Raw genomic sequence first — 23609 nt, 5'->3', positions numbered from 1 at the left:
GGGATTAAATACCTATTCTCTCCTTAGCCTGTGAGTCTCGTGCCGGACAGAGATTGTGTCTGGCCTGATTCTGTTTTACTGTCCCCAGTACTTAGCACATAGTAGTAGTAGTATTAAAAACAGTGTTTTTTGTTAAATGCTTACTATGTGCTCTTCTTGCAGGGCCTGTGAAGAGGGTTAGAAGTCAATTTGACACACATCTAGATTTCTACGGTTAATTTCTGGTTTCACTATTAGTATTTCCAGTAATCCCTGTAATTGTTTTTGATTTTCGAGGGCAAAATACCTTCCCTTGAATAAAGTAGGCCTTGGTTCAAATTTGGCTTCCAAGTTAAAATTCGGAACATTTCAGCCCCCAAAATAAAATACATTGTTCAAGGAAAATATCACCTGAGTTTGTAGACCGGAGAGATGAAAGCAGGGAGAAAGTGTTACCCATCCCCACTTACACTTGGATTATTTCTTTCCATCTGTAGATCTGAAGTGCCGGACAGACCGACGGCATTCACGTCTGAGGAAACTGTCAACCTCCAAGGACGTTGATAACAAGTGAGCCCACGCCATCAAGGTAATAGCGAAAGAGTCAAGACCCAGGACTCAGTTCTCCCCTCCACCCCCTTATTGAACTCACAATCTGGTCCACATTTAATCTGCTGCCTTGGGAGACAGAAAACGAATCAAGTTCAATTGGTCCCAGCGGGCGGCCCAGCACTATGCCGACACCGGGGCTGTGTGGGAATGAAATGTCAGGCTGTTGTTTCACGGCCCCTGAGGGGTGAGCGTTGGGGTAGGGGTGAGGGGAGCCAGGAGAGAGGCCAGGAGAGCTTTGGGAACACACAGCAAGTAAGTAACCAACTCGGTCCATTTCAGAACTTCAGAAATGTAAATGCTCTTTAAGTGCTAAATACTTGCCTGGCACATTGTAAACATTAAAATATGCTGGGTATCCAGTGAACCATTGGGTCCAACTTTTCATTTTGTGTTGAGGTGTGGAAGGGAAACGAGGCTTTTAGGAGTGAGCAAACAGGATCGAGGAGTTGGGGTGGGGGCTGCAGGGTTTAGAAAGACCTGACTTGGGGATCTTTTTAGCTTTGCTCAGAAACTCTCGGGTCTTGTTAGAGACCTGGGTTGAGCAAAATGGGTGTCAAAAAAAAAGTGGCGTGTTAAGAGTCTTCTCTCCCACAGCTCTCAACCCATGGTTAGCCAGGGCCCCACCGCCCCCATAAAATCTAACAACCTCATTCAGGAAAAACTGCCAAGCTAAATTGTATTCTCTTGATTACGGGTCAGAGTTCCTCTACATACTGTATAACTGTGTGAGAAGGGCAATTCATCATCTTGTTCAGATTGGCCATTTGATTTCCATACATTGTATGTGCTACTCAGATAACTTTTTATTACTCTCAATTAGCTACAAGGTGAATTTTAAGTAGACAGTCTTAACAGCAAAACACTTTCAGCCAGATTACTTGAAATAATGTCACTTTCTTTATTGAACCTCACTATAAAAACGATTCCTAAAGTCCAGAGGTTTCACGTTACATGGTAAGTCAAAGCTATCACTTGGATAGAACCAGTTGTTAAAAATCATGGAAGGTTGCATCGGTTCTTCCAGTCTGCACAAGACGAACCACAACTCATGATTTAATTCATTCATTCTGAGACAAATCAGTCCACAACCGAACCAAGGTATTTTCAGTTCTCTGTGCTCAAGCCAAAATGCTTATTAATATATCCCTGTTCTAGATTCACAGATACCATTTCAAATTTCTCTCAAGGTGAACGATTCTGACTAGATAGCATTAGGGTAAACATCCTTAAAACAAAAAACAAACTAGTTTTTAATACCAGATCTGATCAGAAGTTATTGTTCAGATTACATCATAACTTTCCAGGTATTACTATCTTCTCAACAAACCGTCAGAATGCCACACTGCCATAAAAAAGAAAGATAGTCCAACACATTTGCTATATAGATAAGAGTTCAATCTCGGTGTTTCTTTCCACAACGGCAGCCCAATGAGGGCAGCCCCGGAAGCTAGGGAAAATCTGTCTTCCTGATACAGTGGGCTGTTCTTTTTTCATATGACTTTTTGGAAAATTGCATAGCACTTTTACCCACCTACATTGGACTTGGCCTCCTCAAGCATTATCTGTCAGACTGGGGCTAGCAAAGACTGCTGCAGAGTGGGACTCTCTTATGGGAACCTCCTCCACCATGGAGTAAAGTACTAAGAGTACCTTCTGTAAAATACAGTTCTTTCCCATTCTAGAAGCAAATAAGTGATTAATCGGCCAGATTTACTGGGAACTCTCAAGAAATGAGAGAGGAAAAAGAAACAGCCACATGTAAACACATGATCAAAAATAAGAAGGGCTGTAGGCAATTTGGCTCATTGTTATGGTTGTTTCATTATTTGCCATGGGAACATAAAAGATTATAAACCTAAACCGTAAATCACTTATGCTGGTGAACTGATTTTCAGAGTTGGTATCATATTGATCCTGTTGATGGCTTATTTCCTGCAACTCTCCCGCACAGTTGTGAAAGTGAAACTTTACTCCTCATTGTTTTCTCTAGGAAACTTCTCAAAGTCAGGGTGGGAAGAACTTGGAGGATACCGCTGGACAGCCAACTCAGGGCAGCCCATGTAGAAGGTACATGTAGATACACATACCTCTTGCCTCGTTATTGATGTCTAATACGGCATTGTCTGTTTCACTAAAATGAAATCCAAGACAAGCTTTCCTCTTGTGAGCCGGCCTGGTAGCTACTATGGCGTGACTTAGAGGGCTGCATTTTATGGGCTTTAGTCCCTGGTGTCTTCCTCACGATGTTTACATCCAGGGTTCCCATCCGATCCAAGTCCTGCCGAGGATATTGGGGTCTGTGGCCTGGTCAATGAGGCATTGGACTTGCTGCTCTTCCGAAAGCCCCTCCTCTGGCTGTCTGGCTCGAACATTGTGGTCTTTGCTTCCTCGAGCTACCGAGATGTAGTCGCCAAAAGCAGGTACCTTTTCGTGACCGAGGCGCAACTCATCACTGAAATAAAGATCACGCAGAAATGAACCCTAAATCCCCACCCCAAACACACACATTCATTTTTCTTTCTGGGTTTGGATTCCTGGCTGCTCAAGGCAAATCTGTTTGCTCATCTAACACCTGCTGGAAAATACCCCAAAGATATTTCCCCCGAACTCCAAAACGGTTTGTTATTGTGCTGGAGAGAGTTTTTTCCACAGGCCAATTTTGCTAACGATTACAAAGTCTCAACTTCATCTTTTCCCTTCCTTCACGACTCATTTCTGCAGATTTCCACCTGCGAGAACAAGAGTCTTCCTTTGAAAGCTGGCTCAGCTAAACTCCAAGGTCTGCAGGAAATGCAGCAAGCAGGAACAGCTCAAACTACTCTCTCCACCCACAGAACTGCTGACATCCAGGAGGTTCCCTGCTTCCAGCCCAATGTCTGCTCTGAACAAGAAGTGGAGACCATCCCTTCCCCAGAGGTGAAAGTAGGAGAATTCATTAATTCATTCATTTGTACTTATTGAGCACTTACTGTGTGCACAGAACTGTACTAAGGGTTTGGAAAGCACAATTCAGCAACAAAGAGAGACAAACCCTGCACAACATTGTCTTGGGGGGGGAGGGGAGAGAAAGGGGGTCATTTTCTCAGACTGGTCCAGTGCACATTGTTGAGGAACAAGGAAACTGGAAAACTTGCCTGCACCGAGAGAAATTTTCTTACCAGGTGATAATTGCCGGGTTGGTGCCTGTTAACTTTCTCTTGGCATAACTAATTTTCTGCAAGGGATACCAGTTGGTGTCTGCCGTGTTCACTGCCCGGGTCCACGTTCCTCCTCTTTTCAACATCTTTGTTTCAAAGTTCTACATTAAAAGAACATTTAGTCCCCCTGCTTCATTTGGTTGCAGTGATAGGAATACAGTCCCTTTACTGAGATCCCTGGCTCCCCAAACACCACTCAGGACTAACTTCTTAGAGTACATTAACTGAACCAGCCTTTCCTCCCCTACAACAAACTAGGCCTCTTCCTTTCCTTCAAAATCTTTCTGAAAGTCTCAGACTCATTCCACCTGGCTCCACCCTTGTTACTTTGGGCTGTCTGGATGTTTCTGTTGGTGTAAACCTTCCTGGGTGTTGATAGATAAATGTCTTGTTTCCTGCACTTGAATCCTGGGGGCAGGGACTAGGGCTTTTTTTTTTCTGTTACGCCTGGTAGTGCCTAGCCCAGGCAGCCAGTGGCAACTCGGTAATAAGTACTATGGACAGACCTCAAACAGTGATAAATTCATTATTTCTTGGAGAAACAGTATTACTTCCTTTGGTCTATCAGAGCAACCATTTTCTTTGCACAGAAAGAGAGATGCCCAGAAAACTTATAAATTTCAAAGAGCAATATTAAGTACTTTTTGGGGATGGGGTATATAAAAGATTACACCTTAAATACAGATACCACCTAATCTCAGGCTTTGGTGTTGGGGGTGTATGGTGAAATGAGAGCATCTTTTTCATGTTTGACTAGGGGGGCTATCAGCGGGCTCCCAGCCTTTTGGGGTTCAGGTGATCAATTTAGGAGACTTTGTTTATGTGAAGGTAGTTTGCATTTTATTATAAATTGGGTAGTTCTGAGGCTCCTCTGGTTTATGTATAGTTTATTTAGGACTGAGCTGAAATCTGCATCTTGTTGGTATTACTATAAATCAGCTTACTCATTCACCTATCAGCCTAAAACCAAAGAATTTAGCTTTAAGAACCACAAAAACAGATTCCTTATGAGGAGGCAAAGACCATTTTCTGAGATAACCGTGACCAATCCAATGAAGAACTAAAGTGAAGTCTCCTAGCAAAACCACTGAAAGCAAGCAATCAGTCACCTAGAGCCAGAAATATTAAGGTAGATCTATCGCCTTTCAGTACCATTACTGTCAGCAACTCCCACAGACGCTACACTGGGTCCTTGTTAATAGGGTTATCTGGGCATGATACAGCACACCCTTATCTGATTCGATTTGGGCCTGCAGAAAGAGGAGCCTCTGGATATGTCTGCCCGATGAGAGCCTGGTGGCAGTTTAAGAAACAGGTGCAAGTTGTGATCCTTTTTTCCCCTCAGATGTTAAACCAAAGGGGCTTTGCCACTGGTCATTTTGTCCCAGTCGAGCCCTACAGGATGGGAAAGCACTCGTGTGCCTCAGGCAAGCAAGGCGGGACCGCTTTGGGATCAGTTCCCCTGGGGGCTCGACTTATCTGATCTCGCAGGGCAGGTGGGGACTGCACTGCCTTCTGTCAAGATGGGGGATGAGGTGACGTGACTCTGGTCCCTCCGCATGGCTCAAGCACAGCTAGTGCCCAGTGGGAGTTGGGACAAAACCAATCTTTAACTTGAAAAATTCTCCCCAGGGCACGAAATGGGAGCAGAGCCGCTTAGCCATTCGCTCTATAATGGAGGAGAAAGGAGGAGACGGCTTAAATTTACCTTCCAGTCCAATGAAGGCTCCTTCACGAACACATCCATGGTGTTGAGGAGGAGGTCCGGGTCTGTGCGGAAAGCGTGGAGGGCGTGCACCATCACACTGTACACGAGCCCCGATTCTTTCATCGGTGACATCAGATTAATGAGTTGGCGAGTCAGACGGAAAGGCATCAACTCGGGGACCGGCAGAAACTGAAAGAGGGAAGAGCACCCGGGCCCAGCGCAGTGGAGAATATCAACTAAAAGTCAGGAGGAAGAAAGGATTTGGGGGCAAAACGATTTTAATTTCTTCTTTACCACCTATCTTCAGATTGGAATATTTTGGTCTGAGTTCCAGGTGAACTGAGAGAAACTACAGTTGAGGGTCAGTTGGAGCTGAACCACAGGTAAGATGCCTGAAGCTTGAGCTCCTGGTGGATGGATGTGAATATTTATTATTCTATTCATTTTATTAATGATGTGTATATATCTATGATTATATTTATTTATAACAATGCTGCTGCCTGTCTACTTGTTTTGTTGTTTTGTTTCTTGGCTTCACGGACTCCCTCCTCTCCTGGTATTCCTCTTATCTCTCTGGCCGATCATTCTCAGTCTCCTCCTCCCCCTCCTATTCCCTAACTGTATGGGTTCCTCAAGGGTCAGTTCTTGGTCCCCTTTTGTTCTCCATCTTTACTCACTTCCTTCGTGAACTCATTTGCTCCCACGGATTCAACTGTCATCTCTTGGTGGATGATACCCAAATCTACATCTCCTCCCCTGTTCTCCCTCCCTCCAGGCTCTTATCTCCTGCCTTCAGGACATCTCCACCTGTATGTCCGCCCGCCCCCTAAAACTCAACATGTCCAAGACTGAGCTCCTTATATCTCCTCCCAAACCCTGTCCTCTTCCTGACTTTCCTATCATTGTGGACGGCACTACCATGATTGAGACTGTGAGCCTCTCATGGGACAGGGACTGTGTCCAACCCAATTCACTTGTATTCACCCCAGCATTTAGAACAGTGCTGGACCCATAGTAAGCGCTTAACAAATACCATTATTATTATCCTTCCTGCCTCACAAGCCCGCAATCTTGGTATTATCCTTGATTCGGCTCTCTCATTCACCCCACATATCCAGTCAGTCACCAAAAGCTGCCGGTCTCACCTTCACAATATCGCCTAGATCCGACCTTTCCTCGCCATCCAAAACTGCTTCTTTGTTAGTACAATCTCTCATAATAATAATAATAATAATAATGTTGGTATTTGTTAAGCGCTTACTATGTGCAGAGCACTGTTCTAAGCGCTGGGGTAGACACAGGGGAATCAGGTTGTCCCACGCGGGGCTCACAGTTTTCATTCCCATTTTCCAGATGAGGGAACTGAGGCACAGAGAAGTTAAGTGACTTGCCCACAGTCACACAGCTGACAAGTGGCAGAGCTGGGATTCGAACTCATGACCTCTGACTCCAAAGCCCAGGCTCTTTCCACTGAGCCACGCTGCTTCTCCTTCATATCCCGATTGGATTACTGCATCAGCATCCTTTCTGATCGCCCAACCTCCTGTCTCTCCCCACTTCAGTCTATACTTCACTCTGCTGCCCGGCTTATCTTTCTACATAAACGCTCTGGGTATGGCACCCCGCTCCTCAATCTCCAGTGGTTGCCTATCAACCTTCGCATGAAGCAAAAACTCCTCACTCTTGGCTTCAAAGCTCTCCATCACCTTATCCCCTCGATGATGATGGCATTTGTTAAGCGCTTATTATGTGCAAAGCACTGTTCTAAGCGTTGGGGAGGACACAGGGTGATCAGGTTGTCCCATGTGGGGCTCACAATCTTAATCCCCATTTTACAGAGGGGGTAACTGAGGCACAGAGAAACCAAGTGACTTGCCCAAAGTCACACTAGCCCCTACTACCTCACCTCCCTTCTCTCCTCCTACAGCCCATCCCGTACACTCCACTCCTCTGCCGCTAACCTCCTCACTGTGGTTCGTTCTCGCCTATTCCCCCATCCACCCCGGGCCCACATCCTACCTCTGACCTGGAATGCCTTCCCTCCTCCTATCTGCCAAACTAGCACACTTCCTCCCTTCAAAGCCCTACTAAAAGCTCACCTCCTCCAGGAGGGCCTTCCCAGACTGAGTCCCCAGGAGGCCTTTCCAGACTGAGCCCCCCTTTCCTCTGCTCCTCCTCCCCTCCCCATCGCCCCTACTCCCTCCCTCTGCTCTACCCCCTCCCTGCCCCACTGCACTTGTGTATATATGAACAGATTTATTATTCTATTTATTTTATCAATGATGCATATATATCTATAAATGTTTATACTGATGCTTTTGATGCCTGTGTACTTGTTTTGTTGTCTGTCTCCCCCCTTCTAGACTGTGAGCCCATTGTTCGGTAGGGACTGTCTCTATTTGTTGCCGAATTGTACTTTCCAAGCACTTAGTACAGTGCTCTGCACACAGTAAGTGCTCAATAAATACGATTGATTGAATGAATGATACTGGATTTGAGGGATTCAGGCTGGTGTACTTTGAGGTACTGAACTCAAATTTTTTCTTAAGGCTCAGAACCTCTTACTAAATGAGAATTCTCCTCTACACTGTAAGCGCTTTGTGGGTACAGAACAGAAGCAGCGTGGCTTAGTGGAAAGAGCCTGGGCTTCGGAGTCAGAGGTCATGGGTTCGACTCCCGGCTCTGCCACTTGTCAGCTGTGTGACTGTGGGCAAGTCACTTAACTTCTCTGTGCCTCAGTTACCTCATCTGTAAAATGGGGATTAACTGTGAGCCTCACGTGGGACAACCTGATTACCCTGTATCTCCCCCAGCGCTTAGAACAGTGCTCGGCACATAGTAAGCACTTAACAAATACCAACATTATTATTATTAGAAGCAGCATGGCTTAGTGGAAAGAGCACTGGGCTTGGGAGTTGGAGGTCATGAGTTCTAATCCCAGCTCTGCCACTTGTCAGCTGTGTGACTTTGGGCAAGTCACTTAACTTCTCTATGGCTCAGTTACGTCATCTGTAAAATGGGGATTAAGGCTGTGATTCTCATGTGGGACAACCTAATTACCTTGTATCTACCTTAGAACAGTGCTTGGCACATAGTAAACGCTTAACAAATACCATGAGTATTAGTACTATTATTCAGATAGGGCTAGAAGACTCACCACTGATTTAGAAAGCAAATTGGGGACCACACCCTGCCCCCTCCTTGAAAAGCTCCACTGTCCACCCCACCATTTGCACAGCCCCATGGTGCAGGGGATGTACACAAAAGGTAATGAGAGGGCCTTCCTACCTGAGTAGCTGATCCAAAGGCATGTCCAAAATCGATCCCAACCATGCCACCTGTCTCCAGGTTAATCATGAAATTGGAAAGGTGTCTGTCTCCAATTCCGAGAATCCAGTGACTGACGCAGAGCAAAGCATGCGAACGGGCGAAATGAGAGCGAAGGGCCAGAAAGGCCTCCGGTCTGGTGCTCATCTTGACAAAGGCCCGCCTGCAGCCACACAAAAACAGTTGTCACCGACAGTGCATCTGTGCCCTGTGATCTCACCCCAGGCCGGCCGCCTGCCTGCATCCACGTGTTACTCACCGTAACAGATCTCCCGGCACTCTGTTTTCTCTGTTTCTGAAAGCTGTGACGGCTTCTGTGCGACTAGCATGCCTGCAAGTCAATAACAGAGAGCCCTCCTGACTGAAATGGAAACTGATCCCTGAAAGGACTGGAAGTGTTATGGCTAAAGCCTGAAATTACGAGATTATTTGAGCCTGGGGAACCCGCGGAGGTCTAGCGAACTGCACAGTCCAAATGGAAATTCTCAGGGGGACTGGAGAGGCAAGTCAGGCATCCGGGCACTGGGGAACAGAACAAACTGCAACTAGTAATTTCAAGTGCCTAATAATTATAAATTTAAAGATTCTTCCAATTTTGCCTGCTGTTTAAACCTCAGGTATGACTTGGGTAGAAATGAACATTTTTTTCTACAGGATAAGCTGTAAAAATTGTTTATTCCTTATCTTTTTTTTTTCAGTAGAGTATACCATTTTAGAAATCAGAAAACACATTTCTACACACCCGACTTCCCTTGCCGAGACAGGTCAGAGGGTTACATGATCCCAGGAAACACAGTCTCACTAAAAGTGTCCCATGGCCAACAAAGACTTTGCCCACAACCACCACAAACTAAAAATGGGAGGGGGAGGAAGACACTTACTTGTACATAAGCATGTAGGCTCCAAAGTCTTGTTTTTTGGACATCTTGTATAACCACTCACTATACTCATGAACGGGTCCTTTGGGATTACTAGAAAGGCAAGAAGGAGGACCAAAAATTAGCTTTTTGGGGAAGGTATCCAGGTTTTAGATTTTCAGTATGCAAAAATCTTGCAGATCTTCACTTAATTACATGTCGGTTTAATGAAAGATGACAGAAAGGTAGAAAAATTCAAATCCCTGGGGATTTGCATGGTTGACTTCAATTTGATTTGTGTACTGTACTTTGTTCAAGGTCATCTAGAATGGTCCAGCTAGGGATGAGCTAAACACAGGGAGGGACCAGGTTCAGAGGGCAAATGGGGGGTGGGGAAGGCATCCAGACTCTTTAACTGCTCATTCACAGGACAACAGTTTGTTTCAGACAGAAGAAATCATGGAAGAGTAACTTTCAGCTCCCACAGCCTCGAGAGGAAAAACAGGCAGGGACAATGGTTCACTGTTTCATATGCAAATAGGTGTCACTGTTCCCTGGACTGCTGCCTCAGCTCTGAACCTACTGAACTTTGACCCAGTTGGAAAGATCCTGCCAATGGAGCCGAATCAAATACTCCCCACAGAGGCTGCAAGTGGGTAAGGAGTGACAGGCAAGTGACACTTTTCAAAACTCTCTGCAGTTTTCATTTTACACCTTTCTAGTACTGCCGCTGCCCTTTAAATCAGAAGTTGATATTTCATATTTTCATGACCCTTAATAGTTGGAACCTGAGGATCTGGCTTCAGTGATGTTTTGCCCAGATTTGCCCAGGGAAAGAGTTTTGAAAGGAAACTTCCTGTTCAAAATTATTTTTGGGAGCTGGACCTGAATACACCAATGCACAAGTGCTCAAGTAACGTTAGTGAGGATTATGCTCTGGAAAGGATTCATGTTTTAGTAGCTACATAATAATAATAATAATAATGTTGGTATTTGTTAAGCACTTACTATGTGCAGAACACTGTTCTAAGCGCTGGGGTAGATACAGGGTAATCAGGTTGTCCCACGTGAGGCTCACAGTCTTAATCCCCCATTTTACAGATGAGCTAACTGAGGCCCAGAGAAGTGACTTGCCCGCAGTTGCACAGCTGCCAAGTAGTAGAGGCAGGATTTGAACCCATGACTTCTGACTCCCAAGCCCAGGCTCTTTCCACTGTGCTACGCTGCTTCTGCCCTTAATGATTTCGGCAGGGCCTGTCCATCTCCCGGAATGCCCAAGGTGGTGTGCTTCAGTCAGGCACTACTGGGTGCCTTAGCCCCAGCAGGCCTGACCCTCCTTTGCAGAGCCCCTGGGCTTGAGGGTTCTAGCTCCAAGCGGACACCAAATGTCCATAACCGAGGACATAAGCATTGAGCCAACTTCATATAGATTTGCATTTCATTCATTTATGGAGGATTTCCTCTGACTCATTACCAAACCAGTTTTCCAGATAGGCCGCTCCCTTGTGATCCAAGTCACCTTCCTGCCTGTTTCGACGAAGATCAAAATCCTCTGGATGTAAAACCACAAATCTCTTGATAAGAAAATGGGGATGATGTCACAAACAGGTGATTGGGAGGGTCTTGTTTGAACATGTAGAGGGAAGATAAGGATAGCTGGAATTTCTATAGCGCTTTGTACTTGGAAAGCACTTTGTGCTCTATTATTTGTTAATACATCCAAGTATTTTGTGTGGCTTAATACAGTTCTCTCCCATTTTGAAATGAAAGAGCTTAGTGGCAAAGAGGGTAAACCACTCCCTCCAAGATGACCATTACTGCTTAGGTAGGACAAAGTACCCATAACGCTCCACTCTCTGTTCCCAAAGGTGGTCTTGGACAGGCTTACCGCTGAAGTCAGACAAATACAGAAACAGAAACTCCCTAACTGTAACCTTATGCAGCCTGGGGCTCCTGCCATGTCTCTTCTGTCCAGTCCTTAGAGCATTTTAGGTGTATACTTAATATCGAACCCGCACAGAAACCGAGGGGACAAAGAGGGGAAAGGCTGTATTGGCCCAAGTCCCTGTTCTCTTGATGTGTTTTGAGCTGGGCGAGGGGAACGGAAGCTCTGTTGACCAAGCACATCTACTGCTGGCCGGTAGCTCCCCTTCCCCCACTTTTACTACTGAGTCCTTATATCTCTTCCCAATTTATAGTTGAAGAGGTGACCTATGATCACAGACATTGGGGAGCTGGCATTCCCGTTCAAAGAATAGATCTCCGGCCCACCGCTGAGTTTTTCAACCCAAGTGATCAGGCAGTGCTCATTTTTGCCAAGGTCGGATCCATTCTGGTTGGGTTGGATGAAAGTCCCTATCCCTTCTGCTGGTAAGAAACAGATGAGTTCAGGATCTTTTCTCCAAACAAAAAAATTGAATTTTTTTACCTGTTTTTGCTTAAAATGTCTCCATCAACATCTGCTTCTCTCACTTGGTAAGCACCTGGAGATTCATTTTTCAAGCACAGCACCGAATCTGAAATCTCAAGTGTGTTCAATAGCTAAACTTTGCTTTACCTTTCATAAGCAGCTTTTTCCCCTTCAGACATACTCTTCAAAATAAGTTCCTTTAGAGTGCAGGTATTTTCTAGCCATTCAATCACTCCTAATCTGGAAAGATAAAGTGGAAAATAGTTGTAATTTTACTAAAAGGACAAATCGCACCAAAATATGCATTTGTCTGTATGTCCCCACCCGTGAGACTTGATTTTCCTTCCTGCAAATAGCATTCATTTGAAGTACACTAACTCTCTACCCTTTTCCCCTTCTTAGAAGCTATCAAGGAAGCATTTATGTTTTTGATTTAAAAGAATGGGTTATTTGAGTTGAGGAAACAGTAGCACAATTTTTTGGAAAAAAATAAGAAAGGAAGGCAGTCAGATCCCCCCAAAGTTGATTTCCTCAACTCAGATGGAGCTTGCCTGGCACAAGAGGATGGCTAGTCCCGTGGAAAACACTGCCCCACATTTCGGTCTACAGACTGTTTTAATAACGATATCTGTATTTTAAATAGTGTTTATGTCCTCACCACATCCCCATGAGGCAAGGGGAAGGCAGGTGGCCTTATCCCCATTTTGCAGAAGAGGAAACTGAGGCAAAGAGAGGTCGTGTGACTTGGGGGAAGTCACTGGACCTTTGTTTGCCTCAATTTCCTCTTGTCCCAAGTCACACACTGGCAGAGCGGGGACTAGGACGTGGCTTCTCGGCCTCCTTGGCCTCTTCTCTTTCCCCCTCCTGATGCTGCACTCCCTAGAGAGAGATGTAATCCCTAAAACTACTCTGTGACCATGACTCTTTTGAACTGCAAATAGAAGCAAAAGGGAGCTGACCCAGACCACTCAGAAGCACTGTATGAAGCTAAAGTGTATGACTGGACTGCTGAATTTCGATCAGCTTTCCAAAAACTTGAGTGGAAAAAACTGCAACCACCTTCTCAGAAGTTGCAAAGTCAGGGGCTGCTGTAAGAGTGATCATCCAAAGGCCAATGTCTTAGCTTTTGGACTAGATGAAGGTCCACTCCCCTCCCCCCCAACCCGCCCCCCACTCCCCGCCAATCCCGCCTCCCCCCTGCCCCTGCCATTACCTGAAGTCCTGGAACAGTTGTGGACCAGAGAATAAATAATGGACCTCAGTGGTCAAACACAAGGAAATTATCCTTATGGAAGAATTTTCTTTTGATGTTCCTTCTACCTACAAACTCTCATCTTGACCAGATATGGGCTTCAAAAATTCAAGTGTGTCCTTGTGTGGCCAGGGTTAGAATTTCGCTGAGTTAGGTGACAATCCCGCTTTAGCACTTAAAAGCATGGCACAGGAAATTATCATTTTAAGCAATTTGTAAAATGGAGTTTGTTCCTGGAGTAGAGGATTCAAAGAATCTTACCTGGTTGTCATAGGAATAACTTGGTATGTTTTCAGCTGCATATTCCTTTGGCTACAAGCAGCATCTTGTGAGAGGATGATATTCATGATGTCCAGCAGCTGTTCAATTCGCTGATCCTGTCGCAGATCTTCTCCACCTTTCACAAGGAAAGGATACTCTCTCTCGTCATGGCCTCGGATGATGATACGCTTTGGCTTCCTGATGGAGGCCATTACTTTGACCTTGGAGCAAGGTAGTAAAATCATTTTAGGCGCAAACTGCACAATAGCTCAAGTTTTCTGGGCTCTGCTGATGATGGGAAATTTCAGCTGCTTTTGGGGAATGAAGTTGAAAATGACCCCAGCTAAAAAAGAACAACTTTAAATGAAAGCCTGCTCCACCACCCACCCCCTTCATGGAGCCCCATTCTGGGAAAGATGACTATGGGTGTGAGTGTGGCAGGAGAGGCTGGATTTGTAACCAGGAGCCATTCTGGGCAGGAAACATGTCTAAACTCTGTTCTACTGTACTCTCCCAAGCGCTTAGTACAGTGCTCTACATACGGAAAGTACTCCGTAAATACCACTGATCAATGCCACCTGTGCACCATGACCTCACAAGCCAGGTGATTCTGGGAACATTTGAGCCCTGGTTACCAATATTTCACACACTGGCAACATAGTTGTTGCCCTAATAACTACCAGTATTTTACTGTCACCTACAAATCAGAAAATGAACTGAACATTCCTTGTGGTTTATAGAGAATGTAAACTCTTTTCCACATTAACAAATGTTCCCTAATTTATGATTAGAACAAATTTAAGAACAGAATTACTGACAGAAACAAATGCACCTTCCATAACCTACTTGAATTTTTTTTAATTAATTGAGGACATATAGGCTTAACCTTCCACAAAAAAATCCAAGAATCTTTGGGCAGCAAACGTATGACCCTACCCGTTCATCAAATCCAGTAATTTTTGCATGGTATTCTGGCAGTGGCTTCCCTTTCCCATCATACTGACCTAGAAAGACACAGAACATTTATTTTAAGCACAGTACTTTACCCAAGGACTCCTCCCGTCAAAAATTAGACATTGATCTAATTAGCAGTAATTCTAGAAATTTTATAGAACATTTAATATTTCATTTTCCTACAATAAAAGAAACGACTCAATTGAACTAGTCTTGGTGGGTTTCCCTGGGTGGACTCCCTGAGTGGCTTTGACCTAATTGATGGTTAGGAAGATGCTACACAAGGACATGTCGTTACTTTCGGTACCCGGCTGGCATCACAGGGGTTTTGTTTTTGTTTTTAAGCTAGGTGAGATGTGGGCATGTTTGAAGGCAGAGAGGAAGGAGCTTGACCATACTCAAAATCACAGGCAGAAATACCCAGAGGGACCTAGACTGAGCTCCTGCCGTGACTTCTCTTAAAATCAGACAGCAAGCAGATCTATGTTTCAGCTGCCTTCTACATAAGATGGAGATAGTACCGGTACATCTCATAGGAATGTTTACTGTATAATGGAGTTAGTTCTAAAGCTCATTTATTCATGTGACAAGTGGAGTAGAAAATCAAATTATTTCTCCTCTTATCAATTACTATTATGGCTGAACTCAACTCCCTGATCTGAGGCTCCCAAGAGCCTAGCCTCCGGCCTGCTTCAAGGATGACAATCACTCCCCGGTCAGTCACAGTCCACCTGACGCCACCTCCGCACTCTGCCCGGCATGGTTCATCAAACCTCACTGAGTGGAAGATGCAGGGAGCGACAGCGGGGCCGTGGCACTTCCAGAACAGTTTGTCCAACAGGGATCGACTACCACTTCCTCTCCACTCTTCCCCTACTCTTGCCTGTGTACTGTTGCGCTCAGGTGCCTCTGTCACTGCAGCAGTGCAGGCGTCGGTGGGGGAAACGGACACTGCACCCCCACATCCATTCTCCACGGCTGGGGGAGAACCAACCCACTAACTGGAGGCGGGGCACAATCAGCCCTTGCCTGGCCAGGGGTGTGAATATTACTGCTCAAATTCAGGCCTTTACGATCATTTTCAAAGACCGTTCAATGATGGGAAACAGACTATAACTTAAAATCCACACGGGAAACCTTAAAGTTGCATTCAGCAACTCCTATCTGCAGCTTTACCTATATTTTGCTAGCTGAGACTCAGGGCCACGGCAGAACTTGCTTACCAGGAATTTCCAGCTCACTCCTCAAAAATTCGACTCTGAAGTCACTCAACCAGGGTGAGCACTCTTTCAGATTTCCAGGTGGCTTGGAGCTTTCTTTCATTTTGCTATTCAAGGAATTAGTAATGCTGGTGAAGTCACTGAGTTTCATTTGTAGTAGCTTTGAGCCTCCTTTTCCAAAATGATGGTCAAACTCATTACCAAAAGCCTGAAATGAACAACTGACCTTAGAATAACAAGTACTCAATTCAAGACTGACATCCCACCGTGGGCCAAGTGGACTGTTGACTGCCCGTATAATGGAACTGAATCCCCGGCTACAAGACATGGCTTTTTTTTTTCTTCCAAGGCTTTGGGAAGATCGTGATATTCAGGGGCCGAATCAGAAAGTGTCAGGTGTTTGTGAACAGCACAGGACAATCTCGGAGTGCATAATATGAGAGGACCTGTCTCTGCCACTCGTGCCCACGTGGATAAAATTAATCACCAGTATGTTATCTTCACACATGAAAAAAATTAAGTAGTTATAACCACCAGAAAAAATAGCAGTCTGACCCGGGAGTCCTTGCCCTTGCTCCAACTCTGGCTTCTACCCACTTCCCTTCACTGTCTTTGCCGGTGCTCCTCCTCCTTCAGCAGTCCCTACCTCTGCCATCGAGGCAGCCAAATTCTCCCCGCATCTCCCCACTCTGCTTCTCCTCTGTCCCCCAGCTCTTCTCACGACTCCAGGTTCTCAACCCCTGCCCCTCTGCCTCCTCAACTTCCCCTTCCTCTTTCCCACAGTCCTTTCTCCTTTTCCATCCTCCTTCCTCTTGCTTGGCTTCTGGGCCTCTTTGGCTCAGTCCTTCCACCCACTGCCATTAGGGTGCCCATCTCTGAGCTAAGAGTTTGGCAGTGACCAAAGTGGCGACAACGCCAACTTAACATACATAGATGGTCCAAAAGGAAACATCCCAAATTCGTTTCTACTCTGTTGGCCAGGAGATTTACACAGTTGGGAACAATTTATAACCTTTTCAAATTACGTCCTAAACTTTCAGCTGTTGAATACCGATGACTTAGAATGGGGACGCATTCTACTTCCCAACTACTTCCCCCAGCTCCTTTGGTGCAATTGCAGCAAGGGGACCATTAGAGGCCCGAACAGTCAATTGACTGAGAATTCTAGTAATGACTCCAGCTTCTGCATGATCAAATTTGGAAATGCCATTTAATCCTTTCTGGGTCCATCTTACATGTTAAAAGAGTATATAGTATTACCCTTAAAATAGTATTACCATTAAAATGGTGGGAGAAATTGGGAGTGAAATGTTACTCAAGTGCTTGAACAGCACAGAAAAAGCACCAAAACCAAACCAAACAAAAAAGCCCCCAAATGCAATTTTTTTTCCTTTCCTTTCTAATTGTCTTTAGTCCTTATTCCCGACAATTCTGCAATTGATTTCCCTGCATTGCTTCCTTGAAATTCTACAATGGATTAGAAACCACTAGACCACTCTATTAATTACTTGTGTTTCTATGACCTGGCACATCCAGTTTGGAATATGTGATATTAGCTAGGGCTCTCCTTGGATCTCATTCCTCCCCAGATATCTATGAATATAAAGATATTCCTTATTGGCATTTATTAACGATGGCATTTGTTAAGCGCTTACTATGTGCCAAGCACTGTTCTAAGCGCTGGGGTAGATACAGGGCAATCAGTTTGTCCTACTTGAGGCTCACAGTCTTCATCCCCAATTTACAGATGAGGAAACTGAGGCACAGAGAAGTGAAGTGACTTGCCCAAGGTCACACAGCTGGCAAGCAGCGGAGCCGGGATTTATTGAACATGAACGATGTGCAAAGCAGCCTCACAAGTAACTCACTGATGGCCATAAGCCTACCTCTTGAACAAGACCATCTAGCTACCAACCTCAGCCTATTTACTTCCACAGTTACAAATGATGAACAGAAAAGAAAAAATGCATCACAGTGGTACAAGAATTTGACAAGCTGGGCTTACTGGAGAATTTCAATGCATGGGCTGAAAGTGATGTTAAAGTATAGAAATTGTTACGGTGCTAAATACGATTGTACAGTTAATGAGCAGTGGCCTAATCCCGCTGTGTGAATGCAAACATCAGCTCATCAGCCCTTCTGCCTTCTATGTTAAAGACATAACACATGCACAAACGTTTCTAAAATGGCATCACATCAACTACAGCTAAGCCACATCAAAAATTGGCTTAGTTTGACATGAACACCGCTGGCCAGATTGTTCTGCTTCTGTATAATCTGGGGCCTAAAGATGGGTCTGTGTCTTGCCTTTGGCTGATCTGCTCATATGGGGGCATTCTGGGGGCTCATTATGGCAAGTGTGGCTCAATGGAAAGAGCCCGGGCTTGGGAGTCAGAAGTCATGGGTTCGAATCCTGGCTCCACCACTTGTTAGCTGTGTGACTGTGGCCAAGTCACTTAACTTCTCTGTGCCTCAGTTACCTCATCTGTAAAATGGGGATTAAAACTGAGCCCCACGTGGGACAACCTGATCACCCTGTATCTACCCCAGCGCTTAGAACAGTGCTCTGCACATAGTAAGTGCTTAACAAATACCAACATTATTATTATTATTATTATTGAAGACTGGTCAGATCACAGCAGCTATTTGGATTGCTGCATAATGGGTTGACCATCACTTGCTAGAGAGAGAGAGAGGGTCTAGCCATACAACTGTTATGTTGAGCCGGGACATTTAAACCATTCAGACTACTCAATGTCTGTTCTTGGAGAACACCGTCTCCAGTGTGGAGTCCCAGGGTAAAAATGCGCCATCCCTATTGGAACAAGGAGTGAAACCTCCAAGTAGCAACATGAACAGTGAAAACGGGTGTGTCTCCCAGATATTCTCATCCTGCCATTGAAAAGGTGGGAACGGTTAGCTGACGGCCACTCCTAGCTCAATAAAAATAATTCAGAAATCAAGGAGCTACTTGCAGCATTGGTGAGCCACTCTAATAGATCCTAACCAATGAGATGTCAGTACAAGGCTCTGCCTGGTCTTTCAGATCAGATCAAAGAATACAGGGGACAGTGATGCAGTGACAAAACTGAAGCATTCCAGGGCTACTGAAACAGCTCCCATCCCAGGACTTTTACACCTCAGAGAAGAATGCCCATACACTCATTCCCACTGAACTGCTGATGAATGATGAAGGCTCCAGCCTCATCACATGCAAGGGGGAAATCCTACAGAAGTGGCAACTGTCATTTAACAATACTTCAGAAGTACCCTCCCACAGTCAAGAATGAGTCCCGCAATGAGTCACCACCACAGTGAGACCCTGGAAAAATGGTAAAAAAGTAAAAACCAATAACACAAAACCCATCATAGATCTACAAGCATCTCCCTGGACTTTTCCTCAACATGTTAGACACGGAGGAAGTGACCCAGGATTCCAGAGATGGCATCGTCAACACAAATGGTGACTACACTGACAGATTTCCCGCACCAACTCACTCCTTTCCATTAAAGCAGCATAACTACAAGAAATCAGGAAATCCAAAATATCCGGGGAGATCCGGGTCAGAAAACTAGCAAGTTAGATGCATATTCTAGTTCTACTGCATCCCACCTCTCATCTCTTCACCCCATTATATTTTTGGACTTACCTGAATAAATCTCTTTCTGAAGGCCCCAAGTCCTGGAGCCTTTAAGTTCCCCAAGGTTTTATACATTCCTTCGTACATCCTTTTAAGATTGTTTTTATTTATAGGTGTCTTTGTCAGCTCAATTTTGATGTCCTCTACCCAGTCCTAGGAAAACAAGAGAAGAGGCTGAGCTGCAAAGAAAATGATCACTCCTCACCCCTCTGGGAGCAGCTCCATTTGAAACATCCCCGGTTTTAGTCATTTACAGAGACAGGAATGGTCCATCTAATGTTACTGGTGCACCTTGAAGAGCATCTCGGGATTCGAGAGTTGTTCCAAGGCCTGGATAAAATCTTGAACCACTCCTCCTTTATCCAATTTACTCTTTATCCTAAAAAAAAAAAAAGAAAAAGAAAGGACCAAGTTCAGAAAACCAAATAGCCTCTGTGAATCCACACCATACTCATTTGTTGAAGAACTATGGGGAAGGGAAAGCAATATTAACAGCGTCTACTAAAAATTTTTGTTTCATTTCAGCCAGATAATAGTGTGTACGGAAAATGAACAACAAGCTTATGCTACTAAGATAAAAATTTAGGATCAATGAAAACGTGACATAAAATTCCAACCTCCAATATAAGAAAATGTTTCTTTGATTTTTTTTTTTATAGGGATCTTCATTCAAAGGTTGTTGGAAAGTTAAATTTTGCCTAAAATTGTATATAGTCACAGATTAGCCTCCAACCTCTTGTGGTGGGAAGAAGTCACTAGATTTTTTTCTCTCTCCATTTCTCAACAGATTTAAATAGCCAGTTTTCAATTATCTTTGAACAGAAGAAAAGACGTGAAGTGGGCAGGTAGTGGGCAGTGGCAGATGGTGGGTGCCTATCCAAGCATGTGCAAGTAGATAAGAAAAACCTGTGCACTCTCTAATTACTGTTTTGTCTTCTCCTGGAGAAAATGTAGTTAATTAGACAGAGCGTTTGAATTGGTGATAAGCTTAAGTCTGAAGAAAAACTGGGGTTCACATAAAATAGTAAGGGGCTCCCAAAATGTAATAATTGCTAATGCGAGCTGCCTTCTGTCACTTCTCTCATAAAGTGAGAATTCAGAAATCAAGAAGCTACTTCCTTTCATCAGTCCTAAAAAAAAAAAAAAGAAGGTGGAAGAAATGTGGAAGTCGCTCAAGGAAGAGGAGATGCCCACGACCAGTTTTTTGATACCTGAGCAACTCCAGTTATTGCTTTCAAAGAACGAGGAGTATGGTCTCCTTGTAGCAGGGAATGTGTCTGTTCATTATTATTCTGTACTCTCCCAAGTGCTTAGTACAGTGCTCTGCACAGAATAAGCACTAACTAAATAGCATTGATTGCCTTATCTCTCTCATCCAAGTATTACTGTGAGACTGGAAAGGAAATTTGATAAGCAGGGCTAGGGAATAACTCCCACCAGAGGAGGCAAGGGGAAAAGCGAACAACTCCCCAGCCGAGTCTCCTCAGGGCAAACCCAACCGTATCTTCACATTAGTAAGTATGATGTTATGCAGACAGGATTAATACTGGAGGAACCTCAAACTCAAGTGCTGCTGCAAAGTTCATCCTGGGCTGAAGCCAACCCGGTACCCCATGAAATAGATAACTTCATAAGCTTTTTCACTTCTCCCCTCATCCTGTCCCCACTAGAGGAAAAGTGCAGGCACACATCACTGCAAGGTAGTCGCTGGAAGATCAAAAAAATTCCTCAGCCAATGAACATGTACGAGGATTCTTCTGGAAAAAGTGCCCCATTTGTACAACTTCAATCTAGTATTTTTAAGCACAACAATACTGCTATCATGGCATTCTAATGTCAGCTAGCACAGAGGGGATCTGAGAATTTTTTACAATCTGCCATTAAGTTGGCAGACATGAACTCTTACCAGTACACCTAAATCCCATAATTCACTTTATTACAATTAATTATTTTCTGTTCTATAGCAGACAGTAAATGCCATATTCCTAATCCCATTAATCTGACCAAGATAACTCTAATGTATTACACCACTCTTAAACAATTTAAACCTTAAATTATATTTTGCCAGAGATGGGGATATATCTTTCACCCTACATATTATTTTCAAAGCCAGTCCTAGTTATTAAGTACCTAATGTGTGCAAAGCACTGTTCTAGGCACTTGGGAGAGTACGATATCATTAGTAGACAAAATCCCTGCCCTCAAGGGACTTAGAGTCTAGTGGGAGAGCTACTTAGAGTCTAGTGGGAGAGCTAGATACTCAAATTACAAATAGGAGGAAGTAATGGAGTATATATAAGATGTGTATCAAAGTGCAGCAGGAGGCTGTGAGTGGCTAAGTGCACAGATGAGGCAAAAGTGCTGATATAGGTGTTCTATTAAAGAAGGTTGACTAGAAAGCAGTTGGGAAGGCCTCCTAGATAGGATATGACTTCTGAAGGGCCTTGAAGATGGGAAGTACTCTTATCTACCACTCATATCAATTGTATTCATTAAGCATCTGTTTTATTGTACCCTCCGAAGCTCTCAGTACAGTGCTCTGCAGACAGTAAGCGCTCAATAAATACGATTGACTGACTTACTATGTGCAGAGGACTGTACTAAGCATTTGGGAGACTACAATATAATAGAAGCGGCATGGCCTAGTGGATACAGCATGGGTCTGGGAGTCAAAGGACCTGGGTTCTAACCCCAGCTATGCTGCTTGTCTGCTCTATGATACTGGCATGTCACTTAACTTCTCTGTGCCTTTGTTACCTCATCTGTAAAATGGGCAATAAGACTGTGAGCCCCATATGGAACAGGGACTGTGTCCAACCTCATTAGCTTGTATCTACCCCAGCAGTTTGAACATTCCTTGACGCATAGTAAGAACTTAACAAATGTCACCATCATCATTATTATAGTTGGTAGATGTGATATATGAAGGGGGAGAAATTCCAAGCAGCAGGAAGGATGCGAGCAAGAAGTCAATGGTTTAAGAGATGAGTACGAAGCACGGTGCCATAGGTTAGCAAGGCAGAACAAAAAGTGTGAGCTGGGGTGTAGTGGAACAAAAAGTAGATAAGGAAGGAGAGAGCTGATTGAATACCTTAAAGCCAAAGATCAAGAAATTCCACTTGATGAGGAGAGGAATGGACAACCAATGGAAGGTTTTGGAGAATGGGAAAGACACGGGCAGAAAGACATTTTAGAAAAATGATGTAGATCGGAGAGTGAAGTATTGTCTGGAGAGGGAAGAGACTGGAGGTAGTAAGCCCAGAGAGGAGGCTGATAGAGTATTCAAATTGGGATAGTACAACTACCTGGATAAAGCATTTTGGCTGTTTGGAGGTAGAGGAAGGGGTGGAACCTAGAAACATTGCAAAGACATAATACAATTTAGTGACAGACTGAACACGAGGGCTGAAAGGAGGGGAAAATCATGGGTATTGTAGAGGTTACAGGTCTGAGAGATGGGAGGATGACTGTACTGTCAAGGGTGATGGGAAAGTTAGGTGGAGGAGATAGTTTGGGGCAGAAGATGAGAGGTTTAGTTTTTGGACATATTAAACTACAGGTGCCAGCAGGAAATCCATGCAGACACAGAAGGCTAAATTGCAGAGGCAAGGGGTCAGGGCCAGCGAAGTAGATTAGGAAGTCATCTGCCTAGAGATGGTAATCGAAGCCTTGGTAGCAGATGAGCACCCCCAAATGACTGAGTTTAAACAGAAGCAGACCCAGAACTGAGCCTTGAGGACACCCACAATTTGGGAATGAGAGGCAGAGGGACAGCTGGCAAAATACACCGAGAAGGATCAGCTAAAGTGGTATGAGGTGAAAAGGAGATGAGCTGCATCAGAAAAGCCAACATTAGCTGATGTTTTCCAGAAGAAGGGAGTTGGCCATAGTGTCAAAGGCAGCCGGTTGAGAAAAGTTAGGATGAAGTAGTGTCTGGGTCATGAGTGACCTCGGAGGTCATGGGCTTGGAATGAACAGAGAAGAAACTGGATGAAGATGGTCAAGAAGGGAGAGTTGGAAAAGAGGAGGTGGGTATAAGAAAACCCCCAATCTTCAAGAATCAGTTTTAGGTGAGAATGAGAGAAAGAAGGTGAAAAAAGAATCAAAATTCACTCAGAAAACTGAAGTTGGAACCAGGAAGCAGTAGAAAACCACTACTTGTAGTGGGCAGGAGAGGCAGATGACGTGGAC

General features: G+C 44.5%; 1 protein-coding gene and 1 long non-coding RNA gene across 6 annotated transcripts in view; one reads left to right on the top strand and one right to left on the bottom strand.

Annotated features, from left to right (window-relative positions):
• Positions 1-23609, top strand: part of LOC114813258 — a 37808-nt gene that overhangs the window by 10664 nt on the left and 3535 nt on the right. The window contains exons 4-8 of one of the 3 annotated variants that reach the window (XR_003760962.2): positions 477-568; positions 2582-2658; positions 3313-3513; positions 5421-5879; positions 10222-10336. This is a non-coding gene — a long non-coding RNA (uncharacterized LOC114813258). Of the gene's footprint in view, positions 1-476; positions 569-2581; positions 2659-3312; positions 3514-5420; positions 5880-10221; positions 10661-23609 lie in introns of those variants that run through there. The other 2 variants (XR_003760961.2, XR_003760960.2) reach the window with 2 other exon arrangements.
• PRKDC (protein kinase, DNA-activated, catalytic subunit) overlaps positions 1466-23609 on the bottom strand; it is a 126427-nt gene continuing 104283 nt past the window's right edge. Inside the window, exons 75-86 of one of the 3 annotated variants that reach the window (XM_029069344.1) lie at positions 19710-19797; positions 19428-19571; positions 15781-15985; positions 14540-14607; positions 13604-13824; positions 12238-12330; positions 9705-9794; positions 9083-9154; positions 8785-8986; positions 5497-5685; positions 3750-3889; positions 1466-3043 (exon numbers count right to left, since the gene is read on the bottom strand). In XM_029069344.1, the coding sequence (XP_028925177.1) occupies positions 2839-3043; positions 3750-3889; positions 5497-5685; positions 8785-8986; positions 9083-9154; positions 9705-9794; positions 12238-12330; positions 13604-13824; positions 14540-14607; positions 15781-15985; positions 19428-19571; positions 19710-19797 (1717 nt within the window). In that variant the 3' untranslated portion in view covers positions 1466-2838. Of the gene's footprint in view, positions 3044-3749; positions 3890-5496; positions 5686-8784; positions 8987-9082; positions 9155-9704; positions 9795-12237; positions 12331-13303; positions 13517-13603; positions 13825-14539; positions 14608-15780; positions 15986-19427; positions 19572-19672; positions 19798-23609 lie in introns of those variants that run through there. The other 2 variants (XM_029069345.1, XM_029069346.1) reach the window with 2 other exon arrangements.

The sequence above is a fragment of the Ornithorhynchus anatinus genome, chromosome 7 (genome assembly GCF_004115215.2).
Source record: "Ornithorhynchus anatinus isolate Pmale09 chromosome 7, mOrnAna1.pri.v4, whole genome shotgun sequence".
NCBI classification, from domain to species: domain Eukaryota; kingdom Metazoa; phylum Chordata; class Mammalia; order Monotremata; family Ornithorhynchidae; genus Ornithorhynchus; species Ornithorhynchus anatinus.
The sequence above is the reverse complement of the archived record's forward strand: the minus strand, read 5'-3'. Positions and strand labels throughout refer to the sequence as shown.